The sequence below is a fragment of the Hibiscus syriacus genome, unplaced genomic scaffold (genome assembly GCF_006381635.1).
Source record: "Hibiscus syriacus cultivar Baekdansim isolate YM2019G1 unplaced genomic scaffold, ASM638163v2 tig00112598_pilon, whole genome shotgun sequence".
Taxonomy (NCBI): domain Eukaryota; kingdom Viridiplantae; phylum Streptophyta; class Magnoliopsida; order Malvales; family Malvaceae; genus Hibiscus; species Hibiscus syriacus.
Genome location: NW_024063365.1, coordinates 11359 through 32409, shown reverse-complemented (window position 1 = coordinate 32409; position 21051 = coordinate 11359). Strand labels below are relative to the sequence as shown.

The window sequence follows — 21051 nt, the reverse complement described above, 5'->3', positions numbered from 1 at the left end:
ATCCTTGGAAACAAGATTGCCTAAAAAAGAGCCATTGATAAAGTATCTAATGTGGGCCCTATAACGAAGGGGATTGAGCATAACCTGTGGCTTTAAGCTTTTCCCCCCTCTGAGGCCTGTTTTAGCACTGGAAATGCTTGCAATTCATGTAAGATATATAATGTGCCTGGAATCATGGGTTCACAAAATTCAATTTCCTTCCCCAGGAACATGCACAGATGGGAACTTGATGCTGTGTTGGATGTTCTAACCATGTGCAGCTGCCACCTGCCTCAAACCGATCCAGTTAGGAATGAGGTTATGAATTTGATTAGTAATTTGCTTTTTTCCCCTTTTATCTTTTATCCTGGATGCTGAGACTCTTGTTCTTGTTTCCTCTTATAAAAGCTACTTTATATTTCCCCCCCTTTTTGTAATAACTATTAGTCAACCGATATGTTCTTTGAATTGTGCAGATCTTGCAAAGGAGACAAGCTTTGCAAAGGTACAGCCATATATTGAGTGTAGATCATCACCATGGAAGCTGGCAAGAGGTGGTATCTTTTCAGTGCCTGAACTAAATGTGGAAGTACTCTTAACTTACAATTCTTATGCTTATTTCCTTTTCCCGAAAATGTCAGGTTGAAGCTGAGTGTAAGCAAGATCCTGAAGGCTTAGCACTAAGATTAGCTGGGAAAGGAGCTGTTTCGGCTGCTTTAGAAGTAGCTGAAAGTGCTGGATTATCAGCAGAATTGCGGAGAGAACTTCAGAGCCGACAGCTTGTGAAACTTCTCACGGCAGATCCTTTGAATGGTGGAGGTCCTACTGAAGCTTCTCGTTTTTTGTCATCGTTACGTGACTCTGATGCTGCTCTACCAGTTGCCGTGGGTGCAATGCCACTGTTACCAAACCTGCGGTCAAAACAACTTCTTGTAATTACTTGTTTTCGTCAGCCTCCTTTTTGGGATTTGATTGTCCCATACGTAAAGCTTATTGAGTTTGAAAACAGTCTGTGTGATTCATTTCTGTCCTTTTGTAAAGGTTCACTTCTTCTTGAAGCGAAGAGATGGGAATCTGTCAGATGTAGAGGTTTCTCGACTTAACTCATGGGCGTTAGGTCTTCGTGTTCTGGCTGCCTTGCCACTACCATGGCAGCAACGGTGTTCTTCCTTGCATGAGCACCCACATTTAATAATGGAGGTCTGCTGATGAGGAAACAACTACAATCTGCCTCGCTGGTATTATACCTGAAGAACACTTAGATGCATTTTGTAGCTTTTAATATCAAATAACATTTTTTAGTTTCTAAATATTAGTACTATTAACGATCACATGAGAAGTTGACTACTGGTACATGTTTCCTCATCTTGTAACTTGAGAGCAAAGATAACGTCGCTTCCTTTTCGATTCTTCTTTCACTCTATTTTTCTTTTCCTTTGAACTTGTTTTTGACTTATATTCCTGTTAAATGGATCCTGAATTCTATCTTTGATAATGTCTGACAGATCCTTAAAGAGTTTCCTTCTTTGAGAGACAACAGTGTAATTATGTCATATGCTGCTAAAGCTATTGCCATCAGTATCAGCTCTCCGACTCGGGAGCCTCGGATATCTGTTCCTGGACCAAGGCCAAAACCGAAAACGAAACCAGGTGCACCTGCAAGGTCATCATTCACTGGTAGTTTAAGCAACTTGCAAAAAGAAGCCCGTAGAGCTTTTTCTTGGGCTCCACGTAATACTGGGGAGAAGACTGCTCCCAAAGATGTTTATCGTAAAAGGAAGAATTCTGGCTTGCCACCTTCTGAAAGAGTTGCATGGGAGGCTATGGCTGGGATTCAAGAGGATCGTGTGTCATCATATGCAGATGGGCAAGAGCGGCTTCCTTCTGTCTCAATTGCTGAGGAATGGATGCTAACAGGTGATACTAGTAAAGATGAAGCTGTGCGAGCATCTCACAGATATGAAAGTTCCCCTGACATTATTCTCTTCAAGGTTTGGTAATAGAACAGGCAAATAGTTATAATTAGTGCAGCTGAACACTGTGTAGGCAATGCCTATTGTCTGCCATCTCAATAGTTATGGCACAGATCCTGGTAGTATGTCAATTCTCTTAGAATGTTATGCTACCACACAGTGGTTGGATCGGATATTTGGGGTTGACTATTTCCATAACAATTCTATGGATATCTGTCTAGAACAAAATTCATGTAATGCTTTTTTTAATCAACTATGCTAGTATGTAGTATTGCTAGGATTTGAGACTAGTGATTTATAACACTTATTTTTATGTTCTGTTGATTGGATCTTTTAATATGCTGATTCTTCTTTTTCCTTGTTTATAGGCACTGCTTTCCTTATGTTCTGATGAGTTTGTGTCTGCTAAAAGTGCCCTAGACTTGTGTGTTAATCAGATGAAGACTGTTTTGGGCTCCAAGCAGTTGCCTGAGAATGCGTCGATGGAAACAATTGGTCGAGCATATCATGCAACGGAGACATTTGTCCAGGTATTTGGCTATTTCAAGCCCCTTCAACTGCCAATATCTAGAAGTAGTTATATTATTGACGTTTATTGTTCTTTAATTGCCACCACTACCAAGTAAATGGTGTATGTTCATTTTTTTGGGTTAAATTGCTTAACAGAAGGGATATTTATCCAGGGTAGTTATTAATCTTGTCTTATTTTGCATGTGCAGGGACTAATCTATGCTAAATCGCTGCTGAGGAAACTTACTGAGGGCAGCGATTTGTCCAATAATTCTGAAAGAAGCAGGGATGCTGATGATGCATCCTCTGATGCTGGTAGCTCAAGGCAGTCCGCAGATGAGTTATCTGAAGTTATGTCTCAAGCAGAAGTTTGGGTGGGACGTGCTGAGCTTCTTCAAAGCCTTCTGGGATATGGAATAGATGCTTCTCTTGATGATATTGCTGACAAGGAGTCTTCTGGACATCTCCGTGACAGGTTGATTGTTGATGAACGGTACAGCATGGCTGTGTATACTTGCAGGAAGTGTAAGGTAATCAGTTTGTGCAGAGATTCTAGTAATTGATTCCACTATTTTCCTCTAAGTCTACCCTGTTTGGATGTCTTGGGCTTATGAATTCTTGTCTCTTTCAGATTGATGTTTTTCCTGTGTGGATTGCATGGGGACGTGCTTTGATTCATATGGAGCACTATGCACAAGCACATGTAAAGTTTAAGTATGTTAACTATTTAAGTATTATTATATAATAAGTTAGGAGGCTACTTGCTCTACTCTGGATTTGTTTAATGTTGAATTTGTTGCTAATCTTTTTCCAATTTATCACTCAGGCAAGCTCTTCAACTTTACAAGGGTGATCCTGCACCTATCATTCTAGAGATCATTAATACAATTGAAGGTGGTCCCCCGGTGGAAGTTTCAGCTGTTCGTTCCATGTAAGATGTCATGCAACTTGACTCACTATAGATTGGCAAGCAAGAATCTGATTGTTACTGTCCAAAAACTTTAACACGAGGCAGAGTTCATAAATTAAATGATGGACCCTGGATCTATTTTTCTGAGGCCCCTACTTTTGTGCGTCTATCATAGTTATGTTTCAGCTATTGATAACTTTAACATGTGAAAAGCAAAAGTGAGTTGAAACATTTGGTTGTTTATGGTAATGGAATCACCTAATGCAATCTATGCTGCAGGTACGAACATTTGGCCAAAAGTGCACCCACAATCTTGGATGATTCTCTTTCTGCTGATTCATATCTCAATGTTTTGTGCATGCCATCTACCTTCCCTCGTTCAGAGAGATCAAGGCGATCTCAGGCATCCACAAATAGCAATTCTTCATATGGCCCTGATTTTGAAGATGGGCCACTTAGTAACTTGGACAGTGCTCGTTATACTGAGTGTGTGAACTATTTGCAAGAAGTAAGTTGAACTCTTTATTCTTTATGCATGTTGTATATTGAATTTGTTTGCATTTTAAGTACTATCTATGGTTAAGCTTTCTTGCCATTTATGTTCTCTATCTATAAAACGATTGACCTGAACATAATGGTTCATGCAGAAGTAATATAAAACAGAAGAATGTCATATTTGAATTGTTTTCTCTATGTGGCATATTTGTTATTCTGAGTTGTTCCTATATTGGGTTTTCTTTACAGTATTGTCACCAACATATGCATTGCTATAATTTATGTGGCTCATTCTTCATTCTTCTTTACGGTCAGTTTCCATCCCAGTGATCAGATCTTTCATTTAATTGTCTTTTCTGTCATTGTAGTATGCTTCTCAGCATTTGCTTGGGTTTATGTTTAAGCATGGCCACCTCAACGATGCATGCTTGTTATTCTTTCCTCCTAATGGTGTTCCTACACCTGCTCAACCTTCAACAATGGGAGTAGTAGCTTCATCATCGTCCCCTCAAAGATCAGATCCTTTGACAACTGATTATGGAACCATTGATGATTTGTGTGACTTGTGCATTGGGTATGGTGCTATGCCAGTTCTGGAGGAAGTGATTTCACAAAGAATTTCAGTTGCAAAGGAACAGAATGCATTAATAAATCAATATACAGCTGCTGCCCTTGCTCGTATTTGCACATATTGTGTAAACTCATAAGCACTTTACTTATCTATACAAGTTTCAGGTACCATCTTTTTTTCTTTTTTTTGTTAATGCTACTGAAATGTCTGGATGTCAGGCCATCACTTGATACTTGCATTAACTGCTAAGATTGGTGTGTCTGCGGTGTTTTTTTTTGGGGGGGGGGGAGGTTCGGCTAGCACTTAAAAGTCGGGAGAATTCTGAACTTACTTTTCAATCATTCTATTATATAAAGCTCTTTTTGTTATCTTGGACTTGATGATAGAGCTCTCCTTGGACTATTATATATTTTTCTTTACAAAGGTGGAGATGGTGGTAAATAAAGGAAATTAGTAAGTACGGATATTGGATGGATTATAAGTTTTACATATAATTTTGCTAAGCAGCTGTGTTTGCTTTTCTTTTATGTTCTGTTGCTGTGAACATAACATGAATAACTGCTAGCAAAAGGATTATATCATCATTTAATACTTGTCATAAACCCCCCAAAGATAGATGCTAAATCACTGTTCATTTCTACTTTCAAACTGAGTTTGTTGATGCTTTTCTTAAACTTATTCGATGGTTTAGGTAATCAAGAAGGACCATGTTGCAGCTGGGCTCTGTTGTATCCAGTTATTTATGAATTCTTCTTCTCAAGAAGAAGCTATCAGACATTTGGAACATGCTAAGGTTTGTTCATTACAAACACCTTTTCTTTATTTCATGGTTCTGCAATGCCTATTATACGCAAGAGAACCCATTAGAATACTAACATGGTATTGTAGATTAATTTTTCAAAAAAATATAATTATAGAAAAAACGAAGAAGAAAGATGCTCCAAAAAATTCAACAGTTCCAAACTAGCAACATAATAAATGCTAAAAAGTATCAACCATTTAGATGTCTGGTATTATAATTGTCAAGGATATTGCTGATAGGCTTAAAGATTCGGAGGGCGTAATTAGATGGGTTGCTAGGACAACTAATATAGAGGCAAATGGCTTAGCTAAGGCTGGAATAGGCTAAGTAGAGTGTTGTTGTTAGGGGTAGTTGTTTTTGGTTTTCGGGTTGTTTTGTAAGGGGGTTATTCTTGATGTTTTTAAACTTTATGTATCCTTCATATTATTAATGAATTCTAAGGTACTATTTTTCTCCTTCCGCTGATTAAGGAGCTTCTCTACGAGCTCCATTAATCATGAAGGGGGTTTAACGAGGCCTTCACTTTTTATAAAAAAAGAATAATTGCTAATTGCTCTTCTACTACTCATGCTTCCTTTTGTCACAGAGGCATTTTGATGAGGGGTTATCTGCACGATACAAAGGTGGAGAATCTACCAAACTTGTCATGAAGAGTGTTAGAGGAAAAAGTGCCTCTGAGAAGCTTACTGAAGAAGGACTTGTGAAGTTTTCGGCTAGAGTATCAATCCAGGTAATAATAGCTCCATAAAATATATTCTGCTTGTAATAATTGGATTTGGGAAAGATGTTAGGCATATGTTGGGGATTTTGCATGTTGTTGAGCTTTAAAAACTGTTCCTTAAGTGAAAATGTTTCAAGTAGATTCTGATATTATGGAGCACATAATAGAAATCTCTTAAACATGGATGAGGAGATAGTATTGTTTCACTTGTTTATGTTTGTCTGTGACTTTCTTTATATGAAGTCAAATGCCTGCAGCAGTTTGTGTGAAAGTATTTGTTGCCAATTTAGTAGCATGCTGTATTTGATTAAACTGGAGATTGATTACTGTATTTGATTAAAACCGGATTCCAAAGAATTAATTCTAGCTCCAATTGCTTTCATTTTATGTCAATTTAATTGGGTAAATCTTATCTTTTGTTTATATTTGTTGGGCTTTGCAGGTGGAAGTTGTGAAAACTTTTAATGACTCAGAGGGACCGCAGTGGAGACATTCACTTTTTGGAAATCCAAATGATCAAGAAACCTTTAGGTTAATATCATCTTACCCATGTTTAGGCATCAGAGTAGCAAAAAGTATTTTCTGATGTTTCTACTGGTTGGAATTGTTGGTCCGCAACTAGGCAACCATGGTTGGTTCCTGATGTAATTAGGACACCAGTTAATTCTTATTTATCAGAAATGAAAAAGTACAGCTAGTTTAAATATATTTAAATCACCATTGTATGTTACTTGAAGCTGTTAGCCGGAGGAATTTTAACTCAAAAAATAATGCATAAAGAGGAGAGGCGTTGTATGCTTCTTTATTATTTTGGGGGTAATCGAATTCAGTGATTGGTAATTATGTATTTGACAAATAATCGCCAACTGTGGTGGAACATAAGTTATCACCATCTAATGCTGAAGTTAATCAAGGCTTGATGGAGCCTTTTTACTTTGTTGATAACCATCTCATAAGGTGTTTACCATGTATAGAATTACTCTACACTTTAGATTGTATTACTTTCTCTGCAGATCCATTGTTAGTAGAGTGCACATTAATGACGGTGTTGACTGGTTTTTTATGCTTGCTGCTTTTCAGGAGGAGGTGTGAAATTGCAGAAACTCTTGTTGAGAGGAACTTTGATTTGGCATTCCAAGTTATTTATGAATTTAATCTTCCAGGTGGCTGCACCTTTGTTTCCTTTTTCCCAGTTTCGTTTAAGCTTATAAGTTAATGCAGCTTTGCTTTTAACACTCGGAGTATTTTCCATGCCATGCAGCTGTTGACATATATGCCGCTGTTGCTGCATCGCTTGCTGAAAGAAAAAAGGGCAACCAGTTGACCGAATTTTTCAGAAATATTAAAGGAACAATTGATGATGATGATTGGGATCAGGTAATGTACTTTCTGTTGGTGTGGTATTAGTCAGTATATTGGCACCAGAGGGACAACATTTTTGACTTTATCTTCTGGTAGGTGCTTTACCAAAAGAAACTTTTTAGTGGAATAGAATATTAAACTTTGTTAAGTTGTAAGGAACCACAATAATTAAAAACTTAGTGCTTAGACTCTAGCGACTATAGTTACACACCAAAAGCACAAAATGCATTCAATTGGACTCTCAAGGAATAAGTTCTCTTTCTCTTGCGATTCAACTTGTGCTGCTGCTCTAAATTGAAACTGTGAATATTCTAAGAAGAAAGTAAAGGAAATTTAAAAAGAAAGAGAGATTTCAAATTAAAAGAGGAGAGAAATTATGTTCGTATTGCTTATTTTTAAAAATAAAACAACCAGCCTGCTTTTATAGGCTGAGAATTACAAAAGTTTTAATTAACTATGTATCTTTTTCTTAACTGTTTTCTCCTAAGAAAACTCGCCTTATCTTCTAAACAGATAAAACCCAATCCTAAGTAAATTAGAACTTAATTTAGGATGAACTAGAACTCTTTTTCTACTAGTTTAAATCATTACAGCTTTCCACAGAAACTTCTATGTAAAAAGGTTTCTCCTAGCATCTTCTTGCTATACAGTCACTTGGAATACTGGTTCTGACTGAATGTACTTTGCGCAGTTCCAAATATTAGACAAACTAGCCTAAGGTTGTTGCATGTTCTGTTTATTTGTATTCTTGATTAATTAAAAGGTCGAAGTGTTATAAGCACAGTAACATGTCTTCTTCTGAGTTCAGCTGATACCTTGTTGTCTAGCTGAACCTGAAATGACTTCCGATCCATTAAATGAAGCAAGTTTATTCAAATTAAGCACAATGGTGATCTTTTTCAGTAAATTTGGTAGTTTATCAACAAAATGAAATAAGTAATTATGTGAAACGACTAGAACCCTCCCCAACCCCAAAACAATGATTCAGTTTCATGAATGAGTAATCCTGTGATTTTTTGGAATTTTCTAGGTGTTAGGGGCTGCAATTAATGTGTATGCTAACAAACACAAGGAGCGCCCCGACCGTCTCATTGACATGCTAACCAGTAGTCACAGGTAATCTTTTTGGATATCTCAAGTTTTCGTAGTTGTTACTTTCGCATTTGTTTCAAGGTACAATAGATCACACAGATATTCATTTAAGGCTACTATGTTGGATCCTCAAACTGGTGGACTAGCCAACTCGGTAGTATTCTAACTATTAAAGGTTTCTAAAAGGTGACTGTACAGAGGACCCGTGCTTGGCAATCCAACATTTGATAACTAGTCCTTTTTTCTCCTCGCCTACGAAAGAATAAAGTTGGTTTGACTCTTTAATTTAAGTAAATCAGTTGAACAGTGCTATGGCAACCTGATAGTAGACTCCCTCCATGTACCTTCAAGGCAAATGCTTTTAAGTTGCAGGTTAAAAAGCAATAGGTTTTTGGTTGTCACAAGTTTATCAAGATGAGACGTGACTTAGATTGGTTATTACTACAGGATGTGCCTCGCTTCTTGTAGATGCTCGGTTTTGTCCGGAGGCTTCGTATCTAGTACACGATATAAATTTGGACCAGGGAAAGCCCAAATCAGCCCAAACAACATGTTATCCTAGCCTCCAGTCCACGTGAGTTCCTTCAAAACATAAATGAATATCCAGCAGGAAGGAGAGAAGCAGTTTTGATCGTGGGTGGGATACTAAACTGTAAAAGGAGTGGGGTCGGTTTTTTATTAGGAGTTAACCTCCATAAACCAAAGGGGGACGAGGATCACAAATAACAGAAAAAAGAGGAAAGAGTGGGAGAGGACAGAGCAAAAAAACAGAGGAGAAATCAGTAGTCATTCCCAACCATTAACACACATCAAAAAAAAGAGAGAGAGAGATTCCAATCGGAAAATACCCATTCAAGCATATTTATTTAGCCAACAACGAGATAATGTAACCCTTACTTACCGGAGTTGGAGAGGAGAACCACCACGTCGCTTGTATCCCCATTCCAGTCATCGAGGAGATCACGCATAAGAAAAGTGCCAAGGACTCACCGTTGTATGCATAAATCGAAGAAGCAAAATAAAGTAAGTTTTTGGTATTTTCTATCGGTACTTCGATTTCCAATTTTTCTTTATATGTTCTTATTTTAAAGCAAATGAAATATATGAGAAAAGAAAAAGTTTAGTTCGTTACCTTTTTTTTGTTTGTTAATTCTATCTTTACCAAGTATAAGGAAACCGAGAGTTCTGGTTGGCCTTGGTTCTGTGTGGTTCCATTGGTTGTTTAAGAAGGATATCGGTGAGGTTTAAAAAGTTTTGGTTAGGTTTAATTTTGGCCCTGGTGGTCGTTGTGTGTGGTGGTCGTAGTTTCTATGGCTGTTGGGGTAGCCAGCCGTGTAGGGTTGCGCTTGGAGCAGCGCCGTTCGTGAAGGAGAGTGTTAGAGAGAGGAGTTTTGGTTCCTCATCGGAGCCAACTGCAAGTGGTGGCCACATCAGCTTTGTGTTGTCTAGGGTTAGGGATGAATAAGGTTGAGAGAAAGAGATAGAGAAGATGAGGGGTTCGGCCGTGGAGTGTTTGGGGTAGTCAGTCGTGTATGGTGGTTCAAGGAGAGGAGCGACGCTGTTGTTGGCTAGAGGTTTGGTTTGGGTTTCGTCGGACCACGGTGGCCGAGGCTTTAGGTGAGCAGGGGAAAGGGTTCCATTATGTTTCTGTCGAGAGAGTGAGGAAGAAGAAGGGGAGAGCGGCTGAGGTCTTTGGAGGAGAAGATGAGAATGATTTAGGGTTAGAAATGTTACCCTAAAATCCCATATATTAGAACGTCCAAACGGCGTCGTTTAGCCAGGTCTAAAACGGCGGCGTTTCATCAGGCTGGAATCTTCTGTGTTCTAGGATAGTGGGTTAATTGCGTGATAGGTCATTCCATTTTCGGCCTGCATCTTTATGGTCCTTAAATTAAATTTTATTGGGTTTTTGATTTCGTATCTTAATTTTAAACGTTTTATATCTTAGCCCGGAATCATGTTAGGGCCATTTTTGCACTGTTTTTACATTGGTTGTGTAATTTACGGAACTTTCATTTTGGTCCTTGAACTAATCTTTTGCGCCTTCTTAATTTGGTCTTCATATTTATGAGCGCTTTTCATTTTAGTCCTGAAATGTTTTTATGTTTTATTTTTGAAATGTAATTTGTAATTTTGGTTGTTTGACAATTTAGTCACTTAGCATGCTTTTTTAATTTAATGGTTAATTCCTACTTTGCATGCTTAGTTTAATTTTATTTTATTATGGTCCTTCATGGTAATTTTGAATGTGAAGTCGAGTTATTAATAGTATGTTTTATTGTATATATTGTTTTATTCTAATGTATGTTAATGTCGTAAATACATATGATTTTTTTTATAGATTTAGAAGTTTGTTTGAGTGCATGGCATATTTTAATTAGTTTTTGCATGACATTATTTTGCATAATATGCATGATAGCCTCATTTGCATAACTCGACATATTACATAATTAGATTAAGGGTAATACCCTTTTAATTTAAAATTGTTGTAAGTGGGCAGTCATAACTGATTTGAGGTCCGTTTTTAATGATTTTAAAATAAAAGTGTATCCCGAAAGTGAAACTAAAAAATTGATTCGTCACCTAAAATTTGGGAACGAGAGAAAAAGAAATGTTCGTTTATTTAAATATATCGAGAAAAGGTTGTTATATCTTTAAGATCTGGTCTCGATATTTGTAAATAATCGAACATTCTTTATCTTTCTAAAACGACTGGGTAATTTTAATTTAATTTGTTTGAGTGCTTTTGAATGTTTTTAAATTTATATCTTTGTTTTATGGGATCAAAAATCAAACTAAATTAGAATTTGTAAAATTCATTACAAAGACATTAATTAATCGACTAGGTACCGTTTTAGGGCGTTGTGGGGTGCTAATCCTTTCCCGCACTTAACCAACTCCCGAACTTGGATTTTGGTAACGCATACCTTAATTTGTTGTTTTAATTAAAATTAATTTTTATTTAAAATAACAAAACATTTTTGGGTGCCCAATCACACCCTAATCAAAGATTGGTGGCGACTCTTTGAACAATATTTTTTTAACGTAAAGAGAATTTCAAAATTTTCGAAACGAGAGGTTTTTAAATCGCATTTGTTTTTAAATTAAAAATCAATTGAAAGAGATAAGTTAAAAATTGATGTGGTTTTTAAAATCTCACATTTTGAGGGAAAAATCGTTTCGACACTTCTAATTTTCTTTGCTATTATATCCATAATCCAGCAATTACTGAGCAGTTGAAGACTTTGAACTGGGATTGGCCATTTAATAGGACAAGGATTTATATTTTTAATTTCTGCTAATAGATGTTATATAGTTTTGATTTAAGCAGCCTCTTTAATTTGATTATTTATGTTTGTATCAGTTGCTAAAACTCCATCTGATGCATTTTGCATGTTTTCTGTTCCTAACTCCTCTTTGCAGGAAAGTGCTGGCATGTGTGGTTTGTGGTCGCCTAAAAAGTGCCTTCCAGATTGCTTCTCGGAGTGGAAGCGTGGCTGATGTTCAATATGTTGCACACCAGGTTGTCCTTTTTCCTAGCGTCACAATATAACTTAGTCTTTAGTAGAGTTTATGTGAAGTTAGAACTGTGATTGTGTGACATTCTTCGACTGATTTTCCAGTGGCAGCTCAGTGAACCTCTTAATCCGATATTTATCGTTCATAGCTATTGGGAAAGTACCTGATGTTGTTTTTAATACATTTTCAGGCTTTACATGCCAGTGCTCTTCCCGTGCTTGATATGTGTAAGCAATGGCTTTCTCAGTACATGTAACTTGTTGCTCGACAATATTTTTGCTACTTGTGTATTCACACGGTTGCCAACTCCACTACTACAAGAATCTGATGGCTGCTTTGTGTTCCGAAACCGACAAAAACAGCGATTTGAATTGGTTTTTTCTTATAAATAGAATTCTTGTATTTTTGTGTATATATATATATATATATATATATATATTTCCCAATTCAGGTCGAATATATTTTATTAATCTCTGGTCCAGCTATCAGAAAAGAGATTCCACGGGTATGTAGGTGCATGCCGTTTTGAACATAAACAAAACAAGAAATGCGCTTTCCAAATGGGCTACATCTTCCTCAATTTATAAGGTTCCTATTAAGAGGTAATTGAGCAATTTGAAGGTGTAGGAATGTCAAAATATACATATGCCAGTTAGTTTGGCTACATCCGAAATATTCGTTTAAAATGCTGCTGATTTTTTACAATCAATTTTGTGTAATATATACACTCACTCTTTGTACAAAGGTTATTTTATTTTAAATTTCAAGAATTTAATATATTTACTTTTGATTTGTGAATCTAACTGATAATACCATTAAAACTTTTCTATTGAATTGATTTGACACAAACAATTACACACTGGGCAAAATTTTAATGCATGGAAGGTCAATCATAACGTTGAATATGAGGTCGTAATTGTTTGCGTTTTGATCTGGGATGGTAGGGATCTTCAGTGGACGGCATGGTTTTCAGAACCGAATTGGTTAGCGAACCGGTCATACTATCGGTTCACTGGTTTAATCGGTCGAATCGGTCTGACCGGTCGGAAGAACCGGACGACGTCATAATTATTTAAAAAATTAAATAAAAATACCAAAAATATTTAATAAAAAATAACTTTTTATATCACAAGTCATATTCAAAGCAAGTCATAACATATATAAGTTAAAAACTATAAAATCAAGTGAAACAAAATGATTCAAATTAACTACAACATAATATTTAAGGTAAAACATATTATATAATAAATATAATTATATAACTATAATTAAAAAAATAAATTTGGGGTTAAAAAAATCATAACAAAATGATATTGTTTGGTTTAATTTTTTTAAAAAAACAATCCCACATGGCTAAGAAACATAGAAGAGTATCCCAAAAGTCTAAAGAGTAAAAATATAAGAACAAAACAATCTCACATTGCTAAGAAACATATAAGCGCATCACAACTAACTTCTATAAATAATAGAGGTAATTTGGCATTCAAAATCATGGAGTCTTTTGGTGAGCATTGAGTGAACTATTTTTTCACTTCAATCAAGCTCGAATTTTAGGCCTCAATCGAGCTTCTAATTTTTTTTTGAGTTCAAGCCTTTTTGAGTTCAAGTTTCAATATTATATTTTGAGTTTGAGTTGAACTTGATAATTTTTAGCTTGTGAGTTGGAGTTGAGTTGAGCTTACTTTTAAAGTTTTCAAGTTCGAGTCGAGCTCAGCAATACTCGAGTTCAACTTGGCTCGTTTAACAAACGACGTTGTTTGGTTTAATTTAAAAAAAAACAAAAATCCCGGTTTTTCCCGGTTTTCAGTCGGTCCGGTTTGAACGATTCAACGGTTCTAGCCGGTTCACTAGTAGCGATTCAACCGATTTAGATTGAACCGGACTAAACAACGATTTTCGGTTAAACCAACCGATCCGGTCCGGTTTTCAAAAGGTGGACGGTAGTATTTGAAAGTCGAGTGAAATGATTATGTTATGTTTACACGACTTTCACACCGTTTTAAATTAATAGTGTTTTTCTTAAATATATATATCACATGATTTAATTTAACAAAAATAGTTGACGCTGTCATTTTATTAAAAAAATCACTAGTGGAAACAAAGACATAGGAAAAATACATAGAAGAGCGAACAATTAGTATACAAATTACGGCATCGAGTCCATGTGAACAAGAAAAGCACAATAAAAAAAGAAGAATCAAATTGTAAGTCATTATGACTTTCAAGTTACAAAATTTCCAACCATTTCTAGACGGGCCGTTGAGTCGGAACCTAACGGGTCCAGAGCCAACGATTCGCGACAGACTGGCAAAGCTAAAAATCCTGAAATTTGACATTCCAAACAAAACGCCATTCAGAGGTTAATATTCATTTAGGCGGGAAACTCTTCCCCTCCCTCTCCCGCCTCTTTCAATACCTCGACAAACTCACTTCCTCTGTAACTTTCCCTTTTTAGTTTTCTTCTCTGAATCTTTCGTCTTTCTTCTCTTTCTCTAGAAATGGTCGTGGATCGCAGAAAACTCAGTCTCAGAGCAATGGCGCCGGTGGAAGGCAAGGAACTCCGAAACGACCTGGTATTGATTTTGGACGATTCGTCTACCGAGTCGGAGGTCTCCAAGCTAAATGGCAGAGGGAACTCGCTTCGGTTCTCAACTTCCTTATTGTAAGAGCGAAATTTTCTTCTTCTTCTTCTATTGTTTCAGAATAGAACGTTTAAACGTTGAACCGTAGATCATGACTTGAGGGAACAGAGATTAGCGTTTGTAATTGATCGTGCAGTTTGACAGGTTTTTGAACCTTTGATTGGGACTGATTGAAAGCTAACTGCCGAAGGGATGAGTTAGAGCTGGTTGAACCTAATGCTTCAATTGGTTCACTTCATGTCAGACTTTTGAAGGTTCAATTCTTCTTCTTAGCATTTGATGAAATTGAGTTGTGCATGTACATAAATATTTTATATTATTAGCATCAGAAACCACCTTTACTTATGTAGTGTATTTCCCCTTTTTTCTTTACTTTCTTGAATTAAAATGTTTGTTGGCAGGGTGCACCACCTTTGACTAAACTGTTGAACGAGTCTGATGGATAGATGACTGCACTTTGCAAAAAACTTGCCATGTGGTGGCCATGGGTGAGGCAAAACTATGCTTCTTGATATGCCACCTTTATGTTAGTCTGGATGACTTGATAAGTTTTATACTAATTTGTTTTATTGTCCACTGCTACATGTTGCTGAAGGAGAGATTCGCCTCACTGCTCGCAATGGGTATTAATGATGATATTTTGATTGTTTAAATGAATAAATCCACTGTTCCACACTTGACCCTCGATGGTGGATCATGCTTTGGATGAGGCTGTTTTGTTCTGCTTTTATTGTTTTGCAGAGAGGAAATATCTAAATACAAAGAACTTGATCCAACAAGTTGCTTGCTTCTCTTAAAAGCACTTTGTGAAATTCAAGCGGATGTAATCTATCATCCTTTTGAATTCCTTGTTTTCATTGAACTAGTGATCTCGTCTCTGTCCGTCCTTATGCATTGTTTGAAATGGTTTCATTATATCATCCCATAATCAATGCCAAATTTTTAATTCAGTGAGGGAAGTTTTGAGATTAATGTTATGGGTAATTCTATGGCATTTCAACTTTTGTTTTATGAATTCTATTATTCCCAGCAACTCGATGAGTGTCATACATTAAGGGTGCTGTGAAAAGTAATAAAAGGATTTCTTGCTTCTGAAAAGAGAAGATAGGAGCTAATGGAAATGTTTCATACTGGCAACTGTTGACTGTGTTCCGGATTCTGTAAAAGCAGTAGTATGATTTGTGTTGATAAGTTCTCTTTTGTTTGTAGGTATGATGGAAATAAAGTTTTTGGTTATAGATTGCACAGGGAAGTAAAAAGGATTCTGACTCAATCAAAGACAAAGGGGAAAGCATGTTTAACACATACCAACTCCGTTCTCACTGGGAAATACATGCAGTGGATTTCCAAGGAATTCCATGAAGTTGTGGTCATTTCACAATATTTGTTTGTTCTCGACATGAAAATGCTATGTAACTTTTTCTTTCTTTCTGTAAACACCAGATAAACTGTTGTCTAGCAAGATTGTGGCGGAAGTTGCTATTGGCAAGACTATCAATAATGATCTCATTCCTATTTTGCAGAAATTTCAAAAGGTAAGTTTGACAGGTGAAAGGTCCTTTTTTATCCTCTAGTAAAATCTTGGTGTATCACACTGTTCTTACGCTTCTGTTTTATATGTTGCATCTGTTAGTAAACCTGTTAATTTATTTTGCTATATAGAATAAAGAAAGGGCACTGAACCCGAAGAAAAGGCAAGAGATGCTCCTGAATAGCTTGAGAAATTCCTCTGGTACTAGGATTACCCGCACATTTCCGCAGTCGTAGGCTTGTCAGTTACACTTTTGGTACGATAGAAACTTTTTTCCTGCAATTGTTGCAATCCATTGATCTGTCATCGATTATTGAATATTGTTGAATTTCAACTTTTACCTATAGACCTTTGTAAATTGCTGTATATTTTTAACTGCTTAATTATGACATGAACGCTAGAAAGGCCAAGTTAATGACTTCACATATGTTAGCTGATTGGAAATGATGAAAGTTCTTTGGGAGTAGAAAAGTAGGAGCAGAGAGGATGGAAGGGAAACTGCACTCCATTTGGTAGGGCAGGAATAGGAAGAGGGAAGGAAACTGAGTGGTTTTGCACCTTCCCCTCTAGATCTAGTCCTTCCAATTGTGGGATGAAACCCCCTCCCCCCTCTCCCTCTTACTTTGAAATTGTCACATTTGTCGGAACAAGATAAATAATTAATTGGCTTGTTTTCATTCTCTTTGAGTTATAGATTTATAGTTCCTCAATATTGTACAAGAGTCAGGATGGCCGAGTGGTCTAAGGCGCCAGACTCAAGTTCTGGTCTTCGAAAGAGGGAGTGGGTTTCTAATCCCACTTCTGACAACTTCGTCTTTTGAAAATCTGATTATAAAAAGGGTGTGTTTGTTTGCCGGAAAATTAATTACGGAATTGATTTTCTTTGAAATCTAGTGTTTGTTTTATGTAATTCGTTTTTTGGAAAATGTTTTTTCGTGTTTGTTTCACGTAATTCGTTTTCCGGAACGAAATTTATTTTCCTAGTAATATAATTTCTTTTGTGTTTTCTGTAAAATGACTTACGAATTTATTTTTTATAAGTCATTTTCCGAATTTTTCACTTCAAAGCAAAAATGCTCAAAATAATTTTATTTTATGAATTTAATATTAATAAAATATTTTAATATCATTTTTATCAAAATATTAAATATTAAAATATTTAAAATATATTTATTAATATTTATAATAATATTATATTATATTTTTTAGTTTAATAATATAATCAATTATATTATAATAATATAAGATATTATATTTTTTATTTTAATAATATATAATAAATTTTTTATATATTTAATAATGAATAATATTATTTATATATTTAAATAATATTTTAGTAAAGATATTTAAAATATACTAATTAATATTTTTAAAATATAATATAACATTATTACTTTAATAAATAATTAATATAATTTATAATATTTTATTTCACTAAAATATACCAATATTAATATTTTTATCAATAAAATTATAAAAAAATATTTAATAATAAATAAATTATTTTAATATTTTAAAATAATAATATTAAGTTTTATGAGAAATAATATTATTTATTATATATAATATTTCTAATAAATAATTTTTAAAAAAACTTTTCAACTAGTGGAAAAAATGTTTAAATAACATCTTCCAAACATCATAAAACGTTTTTCAGATGTTTTCCAGAAATGTAATTCATTTTCCAGAAATGTAATTTATTTTCCAGAATTTAAATTCTTGTAATTTATTTTCCATTAATTCAAATTCCAGTAATTTATTTTTCGAAAAACCAATTACAGGCAAACAAACGGACCCTAGTCTAAAACCAATTCTTTTTTCCTCTTTTGCATTATTTTATATTATAAATCTAGTCCTTCCAATTGTGGGATGAAAACACTCTTTCCAACTTGAATTAACAATTTTGTTTGCAGCTTCTAGCTTCTTTTGTCCTCTCTATTTTCAACACACTAAACAGGGTTACAGGATGAACCAAATATATCTTTCCATCCTCTCCGTTTTTCACCCTTTTCACTCCCCTTCCATTTTCCTTATCTAACACAGGGTAAGGATTAAGCTGGTCAAGCAGGTGTAGTTGAATCTTACTATTGATCTGATCTTATTTTGCTCTTAGTGTAGTTTGGTAGCATTTGTTTTAATCAAAAGCAAAAAGATCAACTTATGATGGGTCTATAATCATGCAGATGAATATGATTGTGCTATTGACGAGGCTATAGAAGTAACAAAGTAAGACTTGTTGAATCTAAAATTACATTGGTTTTTTTTATCTTCATCTTCTTAGTTATCATTACTGCTTTAATCGTATACTCTTCGAATACCTGTAAAAAATGCATAGGTCTTTCTGTTTGGGTTTCTAAGTAATTGTAGGTTCTTTAAACATAGCTGAGTTATTTATTTTGTTTGGAGAACTGTTAAACTGCCAGTTACTGGATATTTGTCTGCCTGCCCCTTTCTGGCTCTTGTGTTATTTGCTTAATGTATTTGTGTATTGTAGTTCTGGTTCAATGGAATTGCTGTAAAACCCCAATATGAGTATTATGTAGTAGCAAACCTTTTGCTTTAAAATATTTGCTCTTGAGATAAGAGATTAACACCAAACAGTGGCTTCTACTTGAACTGAAATGACCCTTGCGAATATCGTTTAGAAGGGAGGTTATAGTTGCACTAAACAACCGAACCATTTATTGGTTGTAACTTCAATCTCCATACAGGATAAGACTGTTGAGGAGCAACGCCAGGGATACAAAGCTTCCAAGACACTTTTTTCCACCAATGGAGGTTCAAATGTGGAGGGCTCTGCCTCAGAAGGCAGTTCAGATGGGAAAACAAACTCCATGGGTAGTGAAACTGAAGATGACAGGCTACAAGAAGCCGGTGATGATGGTAATGAGAAAGAAGAGGACGATGATTATAGCAACGGAACAGATTGTCGTAACCGGCTTTCGTCCGGACACGAATTTTTTTATTTGGCGGAAAAAGTGATATGAATAAATAAAATAATTTGGGAGGCCTTTTAGGTCAGGTAGATCAAATATCTAAAAATTATCTTTTAAAAGAGTTTTAAGAAAATATTAGTTAAAAGATGAACTGATCTGCGTTTATAACTAAAAATTTGTTCTTTTTTTAAAAACTTTTTTTTAAAAAAAAAGATTCGTGGTCGGTTACGTTTAGGGAATGATTAACACTCTTATAACGCCCAAAATTGGTACTTTATTAATTATAATTTGTCTATATTATTAGAAATTTAAGAATTCAAAGATATTTAATTTATAATCCTATTATGAAAAAATATTTATATACATTTATAAGTAAAATATTTATTTATTTAGAAATATCAGAAAAAGATTTCTAGGTGCCTTAAGACAGCTCTTTTCTTTGATATTAATAAATATTAACAATATAATAATTTAAATTATAATTTTTATAATATTTAATTTTAAAATACCATAATAGGATATCCAGTTGTATTAAGACTGTCCTTTTCTTCGATATTGAAAAATAAATAAATATTAAAATATGATAAAAATAATTTATATAAAATATAAATTATTATTTATTGTATATATATTTATATGACTAAAAAAAATAATATTTAAAAATGTAAACAGGTAAAATTAAAACATAAATAAAAATACAATTAGAACTATATATTTAAAAGCAAATAAACTTTATAATAAATGAAAATATTTAAAAATAGTGACTAAATTATAATTTAATGAAATTAAATACCTAATTCATAATTAATTATTTAAAATTATAGGGATTAAACATACCATTTTCCTTATTTATTAATTTGGTGACTAAAATAAAATTATATAAAATTCGAATATCAGATTAAAATAAATTAAAAATATATACTCAGGATTAAAATATTATTTATTAAAACTAAAGGACTAAATACGTATTTTATCTAAAATATTTATAATTACGGTTAAGGGCTAAAATATAAATAAATAAAATTTAGAGACCAAATTAAAAGGATTATAAATTTGATTTAGTGACTAAAATGTAAGAATTACAAGTTAAGGGACTGCAGACGGGATTTAACCCTTAGTTAATTACACAAATAGCCCTCCCCAAAACGACGTCGTTCGGGAAGGGCTATTTAAAGCCCGAAACCGGCTGGCTCGAAGAGCCAGCTCTCATTTCATTTCTTCCCTCTCTCTCTCTTCTCTGAGAGAATTCAAATTTCTCTCGCTTCTCTCTAAAACAGAGAGAAGCATACCGGCCGGCAACCGTTCGGCGGCGTTAATCCTGCCGCCAGCCACCGTCTTCGGTGGCCGAATTTTTTTTATATACTAAAACGTAGATCGAACCGTCCTAATGACGGTTCCGGTGTTCTTTTCTCTTAAATAGCTCCCTATCGGAGCAAATCTAAGAAAGTACCTTCGATTTTCGAAGGTTTTTGGTGACGTTTGGAGAGGTCCGGCGGTCGTGGCTTCCTCGGTAAGCTTCTCTCCTTTCTTTTCTTTTGTTTTTGGTTGCTGTGTTGTGGGTTTGCTCTGCTTTGGGTTTGTTGTTGGTTGCTCCTTCTCTGTTGGTTTTTTTTTTGTTCTCCGTTCTTCCTCTTCTCTTTTGTTGGCAGGGGGCTCGGTGGCTTCGGACTGGTCCAAAAGGGGTTCTTCGGTGAGTCACCAAACCATAGGTGGTGACTCAACGTAGCCCTCAACGTGGACGGTTCTCTTTAATTCTTCTGGAGGCTTCGTGGCAGCGGCTGAGCGGCGTTGAACGTGGCGGTGGAGACAACAAAAGCAGCGGCTGGGACGTGGCCCTAGGGTATCATACCCTAGGGTTTGCATCTGGAGGTCCTTGGACCGTTGGATCATGCCAGATCCAACGGTGGATGGCTGATTGCGGCTGGGGCTTAGATACAAACCCTAAACGGGTTTAGGGTTACACATTTGGGCCTTTAGGTCTGGGCCACTATATTTGGGTTACTGGGTT

At 35.2% G+C, this 21051-nt stretch overlaps 1 protein-coding gene, 1 long non-coding RNA gene and 1 other non-coding gene across 3 annotated transcripts; all 3 read left to right on the top strand.

Annotated features, from left to right (window-relative positions):
* Nucleotides 1–206: 206 nt before the first annotated feature.
* On the top strand, nucleotides 207–12310 carry LOC120181888 (protein DDB_G0276689-like). The gene is given in 21 exon segments (XM_039186920.1): nucleotides 207–297; nucleotides 456–533; nucleotides 621–911; nucleotides 1021–1177; nucleotides 1180–1217; nucleotides 1485–1970; nucleotides 2321–2482; nucleotides 2672–2992; nucleotides 3094–3176; nucleotides 3289–3393; nucleotides 3652–3880; nucleotides 4236–4565; nucleotides 4567–4602; nucleotides 5130–5231; nucleotides 5827–5970; nucleotides 6404–6492; nucleotides 7042–7124; nucleotides 7223–7338; nucleotides 8354–8439; nucleotides 11839–11938; nucleotides 12125–12310. Coding segments are annotated over 21 exon segments (3189 nt in total). The 5' UTR covers nucleotides 207–210; the 3' UTR covers nucleotides 12191–12310.
* A 3352-nt stretch (nucleotides 12311–15662) lies between these two features.
* On the top strand, nucleotides 15663–18337 carry LOC120181887. The gene is made up of 3 exons (XR_005521788.1): nucleotides 15663–16111; nucleotides 16239–16363; nucleotides 18291–18337. It is a non-coding gene; the product is annotated as an uncharacterized LOC120181887 (long non-coding RNA).
* Nucleotides 16830–16914, top strand: TRNAL-CAA. The gene has a single exon. It is a non-coding gene; the product is annotated as a tRNA-Leu (tRNA).
* Nucleotides 18338–21051: the final 2714 nt, after the last annotated feature.